Source organism: Notolepis coatsorum (assembly GCF_963971535.1).
Source record: "Notolepis coatsorum genome assembly, chromosome: 1".
NCBI classification, from domain to species: domain Eukaryota; kingdom Metazoa; phylum Chordata; class Actinopteri; order Aulopiformes; family Paralepididae; genus Notolepis; species Notolepis coatsorum.
In genome coordinates this window covers 159,760,407-159,777,071 of record NC_140165.1, presented here as the reverse complement: position 1 = coordinate 159,777,071, position 16,665 = coordinate 159,760,407, and the positions used below count along the sequence as shown (strand labels likewise).

The 16,665-nt window shown below is 44.8% G+C and overlaps 1 protein-coding gene across 5 annotated transcripts in view; it reads left to right on the top strand.

Annotated features, from left to right (window-relative positions):
* slc20a2 (solute carrier family 20 member 2) overlaps positions 1 to 16,665 on the top strand; it is a gene marked incomplete at its 3' end in the record, with an annotated part of 192,973 nt that overhangs the window by 142,841 nt on the left and 33,467 nt on the right. For all 5 annotated transcript variants that reach the window (XM_084330475.1, XM_084330473.1, XM_084330474.1 and 2 more), the window contains exon 5: positions 15,225 to 15,321. In XM_084330475.1, the coding sequence (XP_084186601.1) occupies positions 15,225 to 15,321 (97 nt within the window). The remainder of the gene's footprint in view (positions 1 to 15,224; positions 15,322 to 16,665) is intronic.

Genomic DNA, 16,665 nt, shown 5'->3' with positions numbered 1-16,665 from the left:
GTAATACTTCTGGAGTGCGAATTCACAATGGATTTACATCCTACTATTGAGGTCCCGTTGAGAGCCGAGCATAAAAACATACATATATACAAATAAACCCCTGATCCCCCCTCCCTTACAGAGCCGCACAAGGTACCTATTTGATACCTCCTTCGCGTACAACTTCTTCCTATCCTGCACCTCCGGTCAGCCCAGAATGAGCAATTTATCCTAAACTTTCCTATGTATACCATAGAATCTATACTTTTAATTCTAATTTAATAGAATGTCACCTGTGGCCAAGCCACTCTCCCGTTAATGTAATTAAACAAAATGAAAAATATACCTCAGTTAGTATACTCATTTAAACTTTTAATTTTTTAAATTTTTTTTTAAACCTTCTACTAACATGTATTGGTGTTAGAACATTTCAGAATAAAGAAATAAAGAATAAGAAATAATGATGTTTAGAATTAGCTATTGAAACCCATAAAGTCAGGGAATAACTACTTAGAATCCCCCCCCCCCTTTTTTTTATTTTTTTTTTAAATAACTTTGCATGTTTACACATCTAAATGACAAGGAGATTTTTAAATACTTGTATGCAGATCGTCCCCCGTCAAGAGTGATCATTAATCTGTTATGGTGGTCGTTGTTCTTCACATCTATTTCATGACCAAGTCTGATATCGTTGTTATTTTCCGGGGCCATCATTGAAAAAGGCATTGTATTCCAGAATGCTGTCAGCCGCTCATGACTTGCAGATTGTTGTTGTAATGTTCCAGTACATTCCTCGTGTCATAGAACAATAATAATCCAGTGTATTCCAGTATATTCCATTATGACTCATAGCCTTCAAGTAAAAAAAAGAAAATAGAAAATTCTAGAATGTTCCAAAATAGTCGGTATCAAATCATGACCTGCATATTACCATGAATCTATATATATATGGTGTTTAGCGTTTTATATTAAATTACTTATCCCTCAATGTTGTCAAAAGCTTGTATGATGCCGTTTTTGATGTCCATGCGATTGTAAAGCTATCCAGAAAAGATGAATCTTGTCATCCACTTTTTATATTCTTCATGTAATCTTCTGCCGCCTCAAGCGAACGTAGCACGAAACTCTTTCCATATCCCTCCACAATGGAAAGAATAGCTGGATACCGTAGGACGGGGTGTCTACCTTTCTCATAGAGCTGATGTACTACATCCTTGTAGCGGGCCCGTAGAGTTATGGCTTCCTTGCACATGTCCTCATAGAACCACACTTTTTTCCCTTTGTATATCAGTTTTCCCCATTTCTTGCGTGATTCCCTGATGATCGTGTCTCTTGTTCCAGTTTCCCGTAGGCTAGCAATGATCACTCTTTCCTTGTTGTTGTTGTAATTTACGGTGCCTATTCTGTAGCGTTTGTCCACTATCGGTTCTGTAGGTAGGATTTCAGGACCTAGAATTTCGACTAGCACTGCAGCAAACGTGGCATCTGTGCATTTGATTGATTCATCCAAACCCACTATACGGAGGTTAAATCTGCGGGCGTGACGTTCGATTTCGAGCAATCTGATCGTGTTTTCCTCTTTGTTGTCCTGGATCATCTGCCAAAGCTGTTTGTCCCCCACTTGCATCTCCTTCGATACTTCGGCGATATTCTCAAATATTTCCTTATTCTTCTCCTATTGTTTCAGTGAGTATTCGATCCCAGTATTTGCAACCGCCGTTATGCGATCGGATTGTACTACAGCCTGTGCATTGATGTCTTCAAGTTTAGCCTCTATAGCTAACTTAAATGCGATAGCATTAGCTTCGGCTCTCTCAACACCAGAAAGGCAGCTGGCCCAGATGGGATAACAGGACGTATACTTAAGTCCTTGCTAACCAGCTATCCCCTGTGTTCACCACCATATTTAATCTATCCCTGGCTGAGTCCGTGGTCCCTGCCTGTTTCAAGGTGTCTACTACCTTCCTGATGACTTGTCGTACAGAACTTGTAAGTCGCTTTGGATAAAAGCGTCAGCTAAATGACTAAATGTAAATGTACTATAATACCGGTACCAAAGAAATCCTCCCCAACAGGTCTTAATGACTACAGACCGGTGGCACTCACCTCTGTGGTCATGAAGTGTTTTGAGAGTCTGGTTAAGGATTACATTTGTGCCTCCCTCCCCAGTGATATGGACCCTATGCAATTTGCATACAGGCCAAACGATGCGGTCTCCCAAGTACTGCACAGCACCCTCTCTCACCTAGACTGCCAGAAGGGGGGCTATGTGAGACTGTTGTTCATTGACTATAGCTCAGCGTTCAACACCATAGTCCACACCAGACTGGTGGACAAGCTGATCGAGCTGGGTCTGAGCCCCGCTCTGAGCGCCTGGATACTGGACTCTCTGAGTGAAAGGCCCCAGGCAGTCAGGGTGGGGGGTCAGACCTCCAACACCATCACCCTGAGTATCGGGTCCCCCCAGGGCTGTGTTCTGAGCCCCCTGCTGTATTCACTATACACACATGATTGTGTGGCCAAGTTCAGCTCCAACTCCATAGTGAAGTTTGCGGACGACACAGTGGTGGTGGGGCTGATCTCTGACAACGACGAGAAGGCCTACCGGGAGGAGGTTGAGGTACTGGAACGCTGGTGCCAGGACAACAGCCTGCTCCTGAACATTGGTAAAACCAAGGAGCTGATCGTGGATTTTAGGAGAACACAGCAGGGGACACACACACCACTGAGGATAAACGGGGCTATCGTGGACAGGGTGAGCAGCTTCAAGTACCTGGGGGTCCACATCTCAGAGGACCTGACATGGACAACACACATAGACTCAGTCGTAAAGAAGGTGAAGCAGCGCCTCTACCACTTGAGACAGTTAAGGAAGTTCAGAGTATTGGGAAAGATACTCCGGAGCTGTAGAGAGCATCTTGACTGGAAACATCACTGCCTGGTATGGAAACAGCATGGCACAGGACAAGAAGGCCCTACAGAGAGTGGTGCACTCAGCCGAGCTAACGTTAGGTTATGACTATAACCAAGTTCTGTTAATAGTGGTGACGCTCGGCGTCACTCATGCACTGTCCTCGCACACGTGCACGCGCACTGAATAAAGACCACAATGTACCTTTAATCCCAATATTTGTCTGACCACACCCCTATCAGCTCACCTACATAAGCAGGTGTGTGGTCACCTGCTCTCCTCCTTCCCAAGCTTTCACCACAAGGTGAGATCAAGGGCTGCAGTGGTGTCGGACGCCGAGCGTCACCACTATTAACAGAACTTGGTTATAGTCATAACCTAACGTTCTGTATCATAGTCGGTTCCGCTCGGCGTCACTCATGCACATAGGGAGGCCGAGCAAAGCCACCGGCCGACAAATACACCCCGCTGAAGGCCCCCCACAACCATCAGAACAGGGAGGGCCGAGCCCCCCCGACCCTCCCTAATGGAGGGCACCCCCCCTATTGGAGGTTTCCCGGGAGGGCGACGGACCCGACCGTGCGAAGAGGCACTCAAGCAACTCAACGCACAGGGTGAGCAGACCGTGGCCTGACCCCACGACTACACACACGCACAACCCGCATGCCACCCGGGAACGAACGGAGGGAACAACCTCGTTACTGCCCCCAGAATCACAGGGTCAAGGGCAAACCCAACCCCGTGGCAAGGCAGTAGCAGCGGAGCACGAAGGAAGGCCCAGACCCACCAAAAGGACTGGACCCCCTGGAATGGGGGCCCGGAGAAGTCCATGATGCCAGCATCAAGACCCCACCAGGTGGGCACTTAGTGACCCCGCCCCCCACATCGCCAGCGTATTCGGACAAGGGCCCCTCAGCCGAGCGGGCCCTGTCCCCCCAATAGTACACCGCCTGGCACACTGACCCTGCAGAACAGGCAGTCAGCATGGCCGTAAGCACACAAAAAAGGTTAACCAACGGAAGCAGGCAGCGCACCGGGGAAAAACCAGGCAACAGGCTGTTAACCCTAGCCTGGAGACTGCGGACGAGACAGGCGCCAGAGGGGACAGCTGAACACAGCCGCCCCGGCGGAAGGGGCGTATGCTGGTGTTGTTGCATGACCAAGCCTCCATTTAAAAAAAACCCACCCAGAGGGGTTGAGGCAGAGAAGGCTGACACGATTGGCAGACGTCATGAACGTGCAGGGGCAACCTCAACCGGTGAACCCGGGAGTTGACACTGCTCCAACACACCAGGGAATCAACCACCTTGGTGTTACCCAATGCGGTGGTTGTTCCTATAACCCCTCAAGAAAAAACTCCAAAACACACCTGCAGGTATACACCGGCTATACCGCAGTACAAGTGTTTCAGTTTTCAAAAAAGGGTTAACCCAGGCCTACGGGTCGACGAAACATTACTTCGGACCGGGCCCGGCGATACGGGAAGCACAGGGTCACCAGAGGAGGTCAAAGACCACCCCAACAGGCCCCTCTTCGCCATGCGTGAGAGAGGAGCGAAAAAGAATGGAGAACCAGCCCCAAGCACACCGTACTTGGTATTCCCAGGCGGTCTCCCAACCAAGTACTAACCAGGACCAACCTGTGTAGCGGCCGAGATCTGACGAGATCGAGCGTGTACAGGTTGGCATGGCCGTAAGCCATTACGACAGTGCTGAGTAAAAAATTTACCCAACCAGGGTCTCCATAGCGCTTAACCCTGTGACACCCGGACCGACCTGGCATTTTTCCCCCTGAAAAAAGCCCAAGTCCCTCAGGGTACCAGAACAGCAGATCTGCATCCCCGGCGGACAACGGGTTCAACTGATCCGGACCAGCGTGACCAGAACCAGTCCCGTGCCCTAACCACGCCGACATGCCTACTCCAGGAGAAGGGGCAGATATGCGTGTTGATCTTAAACATGAAAAGAAGGCGCCACCCAGACGTTCGGGGCGAACCGCGCCCGGTGGCCCACCCCCAGGGCGTGAGACCCCTCTACATATGTTCAGATCCATTCCGTCATCATCCCCCAGATATGAACGAGAATCCGTCGACAACCAAAACAGGTCGTCGGAAGAGGAAAAACCTCCATCCCAGTTGCTTTATAAAAACGCTGTTTTAACCCCAAGCAACCAAGGCGTGCCAGTCAGTCGCCTGATTACAGAACACCCCGAGCTAGCACTATGCGTGCGTCGGGACACAACCACATCAATGAACAGGCTATTTAGACCTGTCATTGAATCCCTAAGGCGCCCAGGGGGACGACAAGAGGGGTGTGATACTTCCTAACTCCAACTCTTTTTAAAAGAAAAGAAGGAAGCACCAACAGTATGTATCCCAGTCTACATGGCCGGGGGTAAAAATTGTTTACATTTTTACATTCCACCACCCTCCCATAGAGATGAGACGGAAATCCCCAGAGAGACTTCCCACACGAGCTGTACAGATTGAAAAGAATATATTGCACCTTGAGCCATGTAAAAGTTTGGTTTTAGGGCTCTCCGGGGAGGAGGCACTGAACCCATACACACTCAATAATCGAATTGAATCGAATACACACACAATAGAGTAGGACTCCTTCTTGCCCTGACCACCCCCCGTTTTAAACAGATCCATCATATGGACCTGAACAGCACACAGAAGTCCTACCAACAGAGACGCGCACAGTGACGTACTCTATGGCGGGGGAATTTCTGCGGTGCACACGCCCAATATTCCAGGGCGTGGGACCAGGAAACTCCCTCCCCCCCCCCCCCCCCCTCACCCTGTAACGTGCCGAACCGCAACATGACAGGAACCTTGAAGGATAGGTGGGTTTACCCCTGACCAACAGAAAAAAGGGGGAGGAAAGGTTACCAGTTCACCCCTTTACGACCCCACACCCATGATACGATGTAATGACAAAAAGAGAGTATGACACAGTCATAGTCAGCTCCATGAAGCGTCTAACAGCTTCACACAGCGCATGTGCTAACCTGCTATCTGATTTTTACTAAGGAAAAAACACAGAATAGAGAGGGCTCTCCAAGAGCCCCGGTACCAAACTTACACATGTGCTTCTGTGGCCAGCCCAACCCAGTTGTAGGTCACATGACACACACACAATCAATCAATCAATCAAATGTATTTATAAAGCACATTTCACATGACGCGTGTCAACCAAAGTGCTGTACAGAGGGTAGATACACAAGATACATATAGACAACAATCACACTCCGTTTTATGGGAGGGCACACAGGCAAACACATAGAAAAACAGGGCATGAGTCAGTGAACGGGAAAGGCTAGTAGGTAGAAGTGGGTTTTGAGCCTCGATTTGAAGGCATCTATCGAGGGGGCGAGCCTAATGGAGGTGGGGATGCTGTTCCACAGTTCAGGGGCTGCGATAGCAAAGGCACGGCCCCCCCTGAGCTTGAGGTTAGACCTCCGGACTGTCAGGAGCCTCTGATCGGCTGACCTGAGGGACCTGGTGTTGGAATAGGGGGATAGGAGGTCTGAGATGTAGGAGGGTGTGTGACCATTAAGGGCTTTAAAAACAAATAGGAGAACCTTAAAATCTATCCTGTAGCGTACTGGGAGCCAATGAAGGGAGGCAACCCATCATCACCTACAAAAAATGGCAAAAACACTCTACAGAGGAACGCCGTTTTTCATAATGAGAGAATACATAATTCTCGATTAGTATCGGCCACAGGCCTTGCTAAGCACACACGAAAAGCGACCAAACAATCTTTTCTTTTAGGAAAATAAAGTTTCTCAAGCAGTTTTAGCACAACCTAAGCAATCAAGCTAAGGGTTACATCGTATCCCTACCACACAGTGACACAATGTAGTGTAACAACATGTCTGAGAGGAGGATGAAGAAGTCCCCAGGGAACTGGGGGGAAAACACAACCCTCCTACTTTACCCTTAATACGGCCAGTTGAACAGGTAAACCTGTTAATATGTGAACACACTGTTCATTGTCATTACAGGCTGAGAAAAGAATCATTCTTTACTCATATGTCACTAAGCATAGCTTTATAGGTTAGTTTAACCCCCTTAGTTGTGAGTACACAGTACATAACACATGATGTTTCTCAACACAACAAACCAGATAATTTTCACATCTGTAACAAACAACCCGATTTGCATGGAGAAGCTAAATACCAGTGACAAGACAATTCACACATAACTCGCATCGTATCCTAAATGTAGTGCAGCAACACTCGTTTTGGAAAACATCGTTATTTACAAAACATTTAGAAGGGAAAGCAAGAAGACGTGCTCAAGGTCTGGTCAGACCTTGCCTACCTTGAGCGCAGATCAAGCGAAACTGCAGCCTCTAACAAGGCACCGTAGTAAACACAGCCGTTCTGTGTTGTCGACCTGGGCAGCGTCGCCGCTCCATCCCGTCGCTACGGTCCTTGCCGTCCTGGCTCAGGGCAGGTTCGACGAACATCCTTTGTCAAAGATGACGTCGTAGTCAAGAGTGTTTAAAACATGTTATAATCAAAGCACGTTCAACAGTGTAGCATTAAGCTAACGGCCGCACTCGGCCGATAGCAGCAAGCTAACGTTTCCTAGCCTAGCCTAGGTAGGCCATAACTAGCACGCAAGCTAACGTTTCCTAGCCTAGTGATCACAACAGGCTAGCGCCGCAGCTAACAGCTGACTGGCTAACAGTAGGCCACCACTAGCACGTAAGCTAAGCAGCTATCACCTGAACTTGTACACAATGATATAACAATCACTCAGACAGGCCGCCGTTCTGAAAGATGTTAACACAGTTTTACAACAGTGATTTTACCAACACCCGACGGAGCCAGCACAATACCCAACTGGCCTGTAGCTGACTTGAACACAGATCTTCCGCTAACGAACATCCATGCCCATATTTCCTCGTGAGGGAATACTCTCATTTGTATTATGAAAGAAGGGGCCTCACGGTGACAGAGAAACAACCACTCGTCCAGAAAACACAGGGATCACCAGTGTTATTGGTCGTGGCCCACTAGTTAATTATAATGGGTCTTCCGCCGTCGCCTAAGAGGCTGAACAAAAGACCCTAGTCTGGGGCCGGTTTTCATAAACATTCATTGTCAACTAGCCCCCATAGCACTAACAGACAAGTGGAGCTCGCCAGCAAAAACATAACTCACCAAACCTGGAACCCACCGCTTCTCACAACAGCGGCGCGTCCTACAGCCCAGCTGTGCCTTTACCGCAACCAGCACACAGCAAGGACTGCAGTTGGAAAGCATGTAGCGGCGCGAACTCCCAATACGAAAACCGGTGGAGGATTTTTAGAATGATCATCATCTTCCAGACACTCCAGTACGAAGACAATATCGCCGTATCGAATATAGTGAGAGAGAAAATAAAGATATGATGTCAACGTATCTCGTTTTCCAACTCTTCTCCTACCATCACATCACGTCAAGTGGGGATCTACCGAGGCACTTCCTTGTGGTGAAAGCGAGAAAGGAGGAGAGCAGGTGACCACACACCTGCTTATGTAGGTGAGCTGATAGGGGTGTGGTCAGACAAATATTGGGATTAAAGGTACATTGTGGTCTTTATTCAGTGCGCGTGCACGTGTGCGAGGACAGTGCATGAGTGACGCCGAGCGGAACCGACTATGATACAGAACCACGGGTATTGCACTACCACCCCTGCAGGCCTTATATAACAAGAGGTGCAAATCCAGAGCCTGCAGAATAATGAAAGACCCTCACCACCCCAACAACAGCCTGTTCAAGCTGCTGCGGTCAGGCAAACGCCTGCGAACACCAGCAACTAGGACAGAGAGACTTCGGCTCAGCTTCTTCCCCCAGGCCATCAGAGTCTTGAACACTGAACTCTCCACACACAAGCACACATGAGCACACACACAACACACACACTGTATACGCTCACACACTAAGCAGTCACTTTAGCATGAACACACACACACACATGCTGCACACGCCCACACTCAACGGTCACCAACAATAGCATGAGTCACTAAGAATAGCAGGAATCCTACGATGGGTCTAAGTTGACACCACCTGTCGTATAGTAGCAACTAGATAGGGCAACACTGGTACCGACTGGAGACAATGGGTTCCCTCCGGGGGTGTAAGGCCTGGAGGGTAGAGGAATGTTCGGGTACTCCGTCTGATTCAATGAAGAATAAAGAGACTCCAGGTACAGGAGTCGGTCCTTGTAAACTCCCTTGATCAGCAGCAAAGTAATAATTGTAATCCAGATGCTCGACAGCATTGATGACAGCCAGCCAGCCTCCGTCCACGAGGCCGGCCCGAGTTGTAATCCTCACGAGGTTGAATCCCAAACGATAGTGGAAATCAACGATGCTCTTCTCCGGGTACCACGTTCCAAATCAATATAATCCAACCAGTAATGGTTCTGCAATCGCCGACGCCGATTCTCCTGCGCACATGTCCAATGCTACACACGAACGAACTGGGTTGCACGATATACAATAATGAACGACTATTTACTTCACATTAGATTAAGTCGAACTCAACGTTACTTCATTAAACTCTGACACTTTTACCATTCTATTCGCACGCGGTTCTCAATGCTCTGTTAGACGCAAGGTTGCTCACTTCACTGCACGTTGACTCGTGGTGAAGGTGGGTAAGGTACTGAACGAAGACACGAAGCTAAGCACGGTGTGCGCACCTTGCGCTGTATTTATACTTAAGTGAATATCTAGTCCCAACCTCAGTCCTTGTCTGGTATCAATACACTGTCTCCGGGCATGTTCTGACATGCCCCAAACTCGCCCATTGCACCTGTCTGAGTGCGAGACTGCCTGGAGCCTAGGGCGCTATCCAATAAGGAGAGCGAATATTACTCTGGTTTGAACGTAGGTAAAGGGATATTCCGTGTATATATAAATAATATACAAAGTATATAAAACAATAAATGTAGATTCTCAGTTTTAATCTGGCCCTTCACAACAAGAAGGATATAGCAAGCTAGCATAAGGACACATAGTATAACTGTAGATTGTATAGTATAGCATTGTATAGTAGTGTACATAAGACCCAGTGCCTCATCCGTAGCTAACTGTGTATTGCACTATTGCAGGACCTTAGCATGTCTTACCATGCTCTTGTAAACTTTATGTACATATACCTGTTATTATTATTACTTGTATTATTGCATTGTATTATTGCACATTGTATTATTGCACAAATGTCCTATTCTCATTCCTGTCTTATTACTACAATGTAACACAGAAGTTCAAACCCTGTACAATGTAACACAGAAGTTCAAACCCTGTACAATGTAACAGAAGTTCAAACCCTGTACAATTCACCATACAAGTTCAAACAAGCACATGCACACATATGCGGCTGCGCACACTCTCGCTCTAGTTCTCTCTCCCTGTCTCTCTCTCTCACTCATACACACGCACTCACCCTATGCACACACACACACACACACGCACACACACACACACACACAGATTTAGCAATACAGATAAAAATCCATTTGATTTGGCAACACAGCAGCAGCAGATCTCTGGTTATGTAACATGGAAACGCTGACAGGCCCAGTAGAAGAACGTGTTTGAGATCATCCCTGACCACCATCCTGCAGCTCTCCTCTCCATCCCCACCACCAACATGCGGACTGTTGGTCCCAGAGCCTTCCAGAGCCACCCTCTGGAACTCACTCCCTCCAAACATCCGTAGTGCTACATCCCTGCACTCTTTCAAATCCCAACTCAAAACCCACCTTTTCACCAAATTTGTAAATGACTCTGCCTGATTTCCCCTTTTTTCTTTCGTTTTCTTTCTTTCTTTCCTTTTGTTAATATTTTGTTGTGACGTTGTTCCCTTTCACCCTCCCTTAGCTGTTAAGCGCCTTGGGTCTCCTGAAAGGCGCTATATAAATTTAAGATATTATTATTATTATTATTATTATTATTATTATTATTATTATTATTATTATTATTATTATTATTATTATTATTAGAGACCGTCTCATAGCACTCCTTAGGGTTAGTTGGTCAGCTGGTTGATTAGTTGGTTGGATAGTTTGTTGGTCAGTTGGTCATTCTGGTTAGTTAGTTAGTTAGTTAGTTAGTTAGTTAGTTAGTTAGTTAGTTAGTTAGTTAGTTAGTTAGTTAGTTAGTTAGTTAGTTAGTTAGTTAGTTAGTTACTTAGTTAGTTACTTAGATGGTTGGTTGGTTGATTGGCTGGTAGGTAGGTTAGTTTTGATGGTTGGTTGGCTGGTAGGTAGGTTAGATTGATGGTTGGTTGGCTGGTAGGTAGGTTAGTTTGATGGTTGGTTGGCTGGTAGGTAGGTTAGTTAGATGGTTGATTGGCTGGTAGGTAGGTTAGTTTGATGGTTGGTTGGCTGGTAGGTAGGTTAGTTTGATGGTTGGTTGGCTGGTAGGTAGGTTAGTTAGATGGTTGATTGGCTGGTAGGTAGGTTAGTTTGATGGTTGGTTGGCTGGTAGGTAGGTTAGTTTGATGGTTGGTTGGCTGGTTGGTAGGTTATGTAGATGGTTGGTTGGCTGGTAGGTAGGTTAGTTAGATGGTTGGTTGGCTGGTAGGTAGGTTAGTTAGATGGTTGGTTGCCTGGTAGGTAGGTTAGTTAGATTGTTGGTTGGCTGGTAGGTAGGTTAGTTTGATGGTTGGTTGGCTGGTAGGTATGTTAATTAGATGGTTGTTGCGCTGGTTGGCTGGTAGGTAGGTTAGTTAGATGGTAGGTAGGTTAGTTGGTTGGTTGGTTGGTAGGTTAGTTAGATGGTAGGTAGGTTAGTTGGTTGGTTGGTTGGTAGGTTAGTTAGATGGTTGGTTGGTTGGCTGGCTGGTTATTTAGTTGGCTAGTCGAGTTGGGTTGATTGTTTAGTTGGTAGTTTGGTTGGTTGGGTTAGCTTTATTTGAAAGTTAAAAAAAAATTATAATAATGGATAGAAGTGCAGTACTGAAGGGAAACAGAACCATGGTACACAACATTATACACAGTGGAAACAACCATGGTACACAACATTATACACAGTGGAAACAGAACCATGGTACACAACGTTATACACAGTGGAAACAGAACCATGGTACACAACACACACAGTGAAGCTTAGTTCTACTATGACCCTCTACCACATAGGACAGGCAGAAATGCTGTACATATACACACACAGGAGACAAGCAAAATACACATAACAATACATTAACACACTGTCTCTTAACACCCCCACCTCCAGCCCCCAACATCATTATCGGGACAGGAGTGCACGGAGTGATCGTTTTGCTAAATAAAGAAAGGTTTCTCTTCATATTGTACAATGTAACATTACACGATCAGGATCAGATTACAGAAGTATGAATAGCATTATTCTATTGTCCAGGCAGGCAGGATATACATGACACATATACAAACAAGGACACATTGTGTCAGAGATGTGAAGCACCTTTCCTGCGAGTCACCACTAGAGGCACTGTGGCTAACTGAGTTACTGACTGAATGAGTCTGTGACATGGCTGGTCATATAAATGCGCTTTGCATATAAAGGTCCTCCGGCATAAACTGTAATATTTACAAGAACTAGACTCCTTGGTCATTTTGTAAATAATAGTCTTAAGGGTATAATCTGTAATGTAATGGTATTACGCTTTGTTTAAATCCTTTGTTTTCATCTGATGTTTGGGTTGCATTTCAGTGAGATAGGGGAGGGGTTGCTACTGCTGGTCACACATCAGGCTCTGTCAAGAGAGGTCTGGATAAGGTCACAGTATAATGCTTTACTCAACTCCAGACCAAAACAAGTAAACAAAGCACAACACCAAACGGGTTTTGCCTAGAGCAGGGGTTCTCAAACTTTTTTATACCACGACCCCATTTTATTTAGGATTTATTTTGGTAACCGCACACTTAACACTTTCAGTGCCGGCCATTAACATGGTAAAACGTGGTTGAATGCCGGCACCCACTTCAATGATAGCGTTGTGAACGCATAATCTCTGTCTTAAATTATGGCTATGTGTCTAATCTGCCCGTCGTTTATCAATGACTTGTTTGCAGTCAACATTGTCGAAACGGATTGTTTTTTAATCGCTTCATTTCCGTTTTATAGCATTTTGAAAAGCCCTCGTTTTCAAGGAAAATATAAAGATTCCGTGATAATCTGCATTTACTGGAATATTCTGGCATACACAAAAACTTTGTCATTTTTCGGCCTATTTATGAATCGTTTTCAAATAAACGCTAGATTATCGATAGTATATGTGTACTTATGCACGCTATAGAAGCGGGCTGAAATATCGATTCTTTCATTTCCTGATCAGCGATCACAGCCACACACACACACACACTATGGGACACGCTGATATCTCTGTGAAAAAAGCTCTGATTATTCCAAGACTGGTCAAATAGATTCCTTACCTCAGATCAGATGTTATCCAAAAAGATTATTCCAATTCCTGATCACCATTCCAAATATCGATTGCGTTTATTGATTCAGCGTTGGGTGCTGGAAATACATAATCCACGCTGTTCTGATGGTCGGCGATCACAATGGATTCTTCAGTTGGCTTGACGGAAAAGTAAAATGAGGAAACTGGCCCCCCCCCCCCCCCATCATCATTCTAAACTAATGGGGTGCAGTACCACAGGGAGAGACGATAGGGGGCGGTATCTTCCCAATTGAGCTCAGAGAGACTCTGCAACACTAGCGTGACACTAGCCAATAAAAAGAAATACGACAAACAAACGCTATATAGCGTTGCCGGCACTCAACTGGCGGCATGAACTAACGACAAAATGGATGTAGTGAGATGTGTATTGGAATACAGTGTGTACATGGCAAATACACACAACTGCTGGATGGAAAACTCCATCTGAGTTTTTCTTTTTTTGCCAATGCGCTGTCACCTACCCGCGACCCCACTTTGGGTCGCAACCCGTAGTTTGAGAACCGCTGGCCTACCTACAGGTTATACCTTCATGTGAAGCTTATTTATTAGAGGATACATTAGAGGAGCTTGAGATAGGTCCATTGGTGCTGAGGTGGACAACTGATGATTAGCAATAGTACATGGTGAATTATAGTCAAGGTAGCAGATACAAAACTTAGCATATTACAAGGTATGATGAGTGAGCAGATACAAAACTTAGCATATTACAAGGTATGATGAGTGAGCAGATACAAAACATAGCATATTACAAGGTATGATGAGTGAGCAGATACAAAACATAGCATATTACAAGGTATGATGAGTGAGCAGATACAAAACATTGTATTGCAAGGTATGATGAGTGAGCAGATACAAAACATTGTATTGCAAGGTATGATGAGTGAGCAGATACAAAACATTGTATTGCAAGGTATGATGAGTGAGCAGATACAAAACATAGTATTGCAAGGTATGATGAGTGAGCAGATACAAAACATAGTATTGCAAGGTATGATGAGTGAGCAGATACAAAACATAGTATTGCAAGGTATGATGAGTGAGCAGATACAAAACATAGTATTGCAAGGTATGATGAGTGAGCAGATACAAAACATAGCATATTACAAGGTATGATGAGTGAGCAGATACAAAACATAGTATTGCAAGGTATGATGAGTGAGCAGATACAAAACATAGTATTGCAAGGTATGATGAGTGAGCAGATACAAAACATAGTATTGCAAGGTATGATGAGTGAGCAGATACAAAACATAGTATTGCAAGGTATGATGAGTGAGCAGATACAAAACATAGTATTGCAAGGTATGATGAGTGAGCAGATACAAAACATAGTATTGCAAGGTATGATGAGTGAGCAGATACAAAACATAGTATTGCAAGGTATGATGAGTGAGCAGATACAAAACATAGTATTGCAAGGTATGATGAGTGAGCAGATACAAAACATAGTATTGCAAGGTATGATGAGTGAGCAGATACAAAACATAGTATTGCAAGGTATGATGAGTGAGCAGATACAAAACATAGCATATTACAAGGTATGATGAGTGAGCAGATACAAAAAGTAGCATATTACAAGGTATGATGAGTGAGCAGATACAAAAAGTAGCATATTACAAGGTATGATGAGTGAGCAGATACAAAAAGTAGCATATTACAAGGTACGATGATAATTGTTTGGGGGTGGGGCGGACGCAATCTTTAAAACTCAAACTCAAAAACATGTTGTTTTGTGTCTATAATTAGCACATATTTTATAGAATTTCAATAGAAAATAAACAAAATGTGATATAAATAAGGGCACTTTTTGACTCAGAGGGTGAAAAGGGCAGGTGCTCAAGCACGCATGTAACCGGGGGTCTGCTATGTGTTCTCTCCACAGGACGACTCGGTACCCAACGGCCTGCGCGCCCTGCCACTCTTCTACGCCACCACCATAGGAATCAACACCTTCTCCATCATGTACACTGGAGCTCCACGTAAGTAACTCCACTCCATACAGATGCATACAATACTAACCCTCAAGTCAACCTTCAAAAAACCCACTACCTGTCTCCCTAGTGACCGAAACTGCGATCTCAGTCAAACATATCTTTTTCATGTATTGTTCCAATTTTCTTTCATGAATATCATTATTAACTTCAGTCCTCACCATACATATCGAATATTTTTTCGTTTTCAGGATTTTAACCATTTCTTAAATTAGGGTTAGAGTTAGGGGGTTAGGGGGTTAGGGTTAGGGTTACCCTAACCCAGGGGTCAGCAACCTTTACTATCAAAAGAGACATTTTCCCTCGTCTCACAAAAAAAATCCTCTGGAGCCGCAAAACCAATTTACCCTTAAAATGAAGATAACACAGTGTATAACGTTTTATATATAGTTATCCCCAAGCATACCCCACATTTAGCATAAAACGCCTGACAATTGCATATCCAAAGTAATTTGCGATTTATTATACTTTATACTTATAGCACACAGTTTGTTGCATTAATGGAATTATAAAGCAACAAAAACACGATTGTTGACTTTTTATTGCTGTTTTTACCTGTTATAACAAAGGAAAACCTCAAACTCTTATGAAGAGGAGAAAAAAGACTGGCGTCTGTAGACCTACTTTGAAATAAAACCCTGAACTATGCAGCTCTATTTGAGTCCTTCCCTTATTTGTGAAAAATCTATAAAATAAAAAGTACATTTCTCACAACATATCAGGCATGTTTTTTCCTCAGACTTAAATTTTTTTGGATTTCTCCATGGTTAGCTTACTGGGGGGTCGGAAAAGATTAGCCACTTGCAGACGGCAGGGAGAGGCGCGGGGTGTGACGTACTGTATATTTTTGTTGATGAAATATTTTAGTTGATGAAATATTTTTTCATTTCAGTGTCACAGTATGACATCGATCTCCAAAATAAGAAAAGAAAAAGTTAAAATGTTTTATTTTTTATTTTTTATTATTATATTTCTTTGGCCAGGGAGCCGCAGCTGATTGGCTAAAGAGCCGCATGCGGCTCCGGAGCCGCAGGTTGCCGACCCCTGCCCTAACCCTAACCCTAACTCTAACCGTAACCCTAACCTGTCCAGTTCTGCGACTAGGGTGAAAGGTGTGACACTTGTTGTTCACACGCTTAACGAAATGAAAATGGATGAGAAAAAAAATATCCGGAATCCACATTTTACTTCTCACGCATGTACCCCGAGCCGATCGGATTCATTGTGGAGCTTCAGAACAGCGTGTAATATATGTTTACAGTATGTAGCATTGGATCAATAAAAGGATTGATTTTTGGAATGGCGATCAGGAATTGGAATAATCTTTTTGGA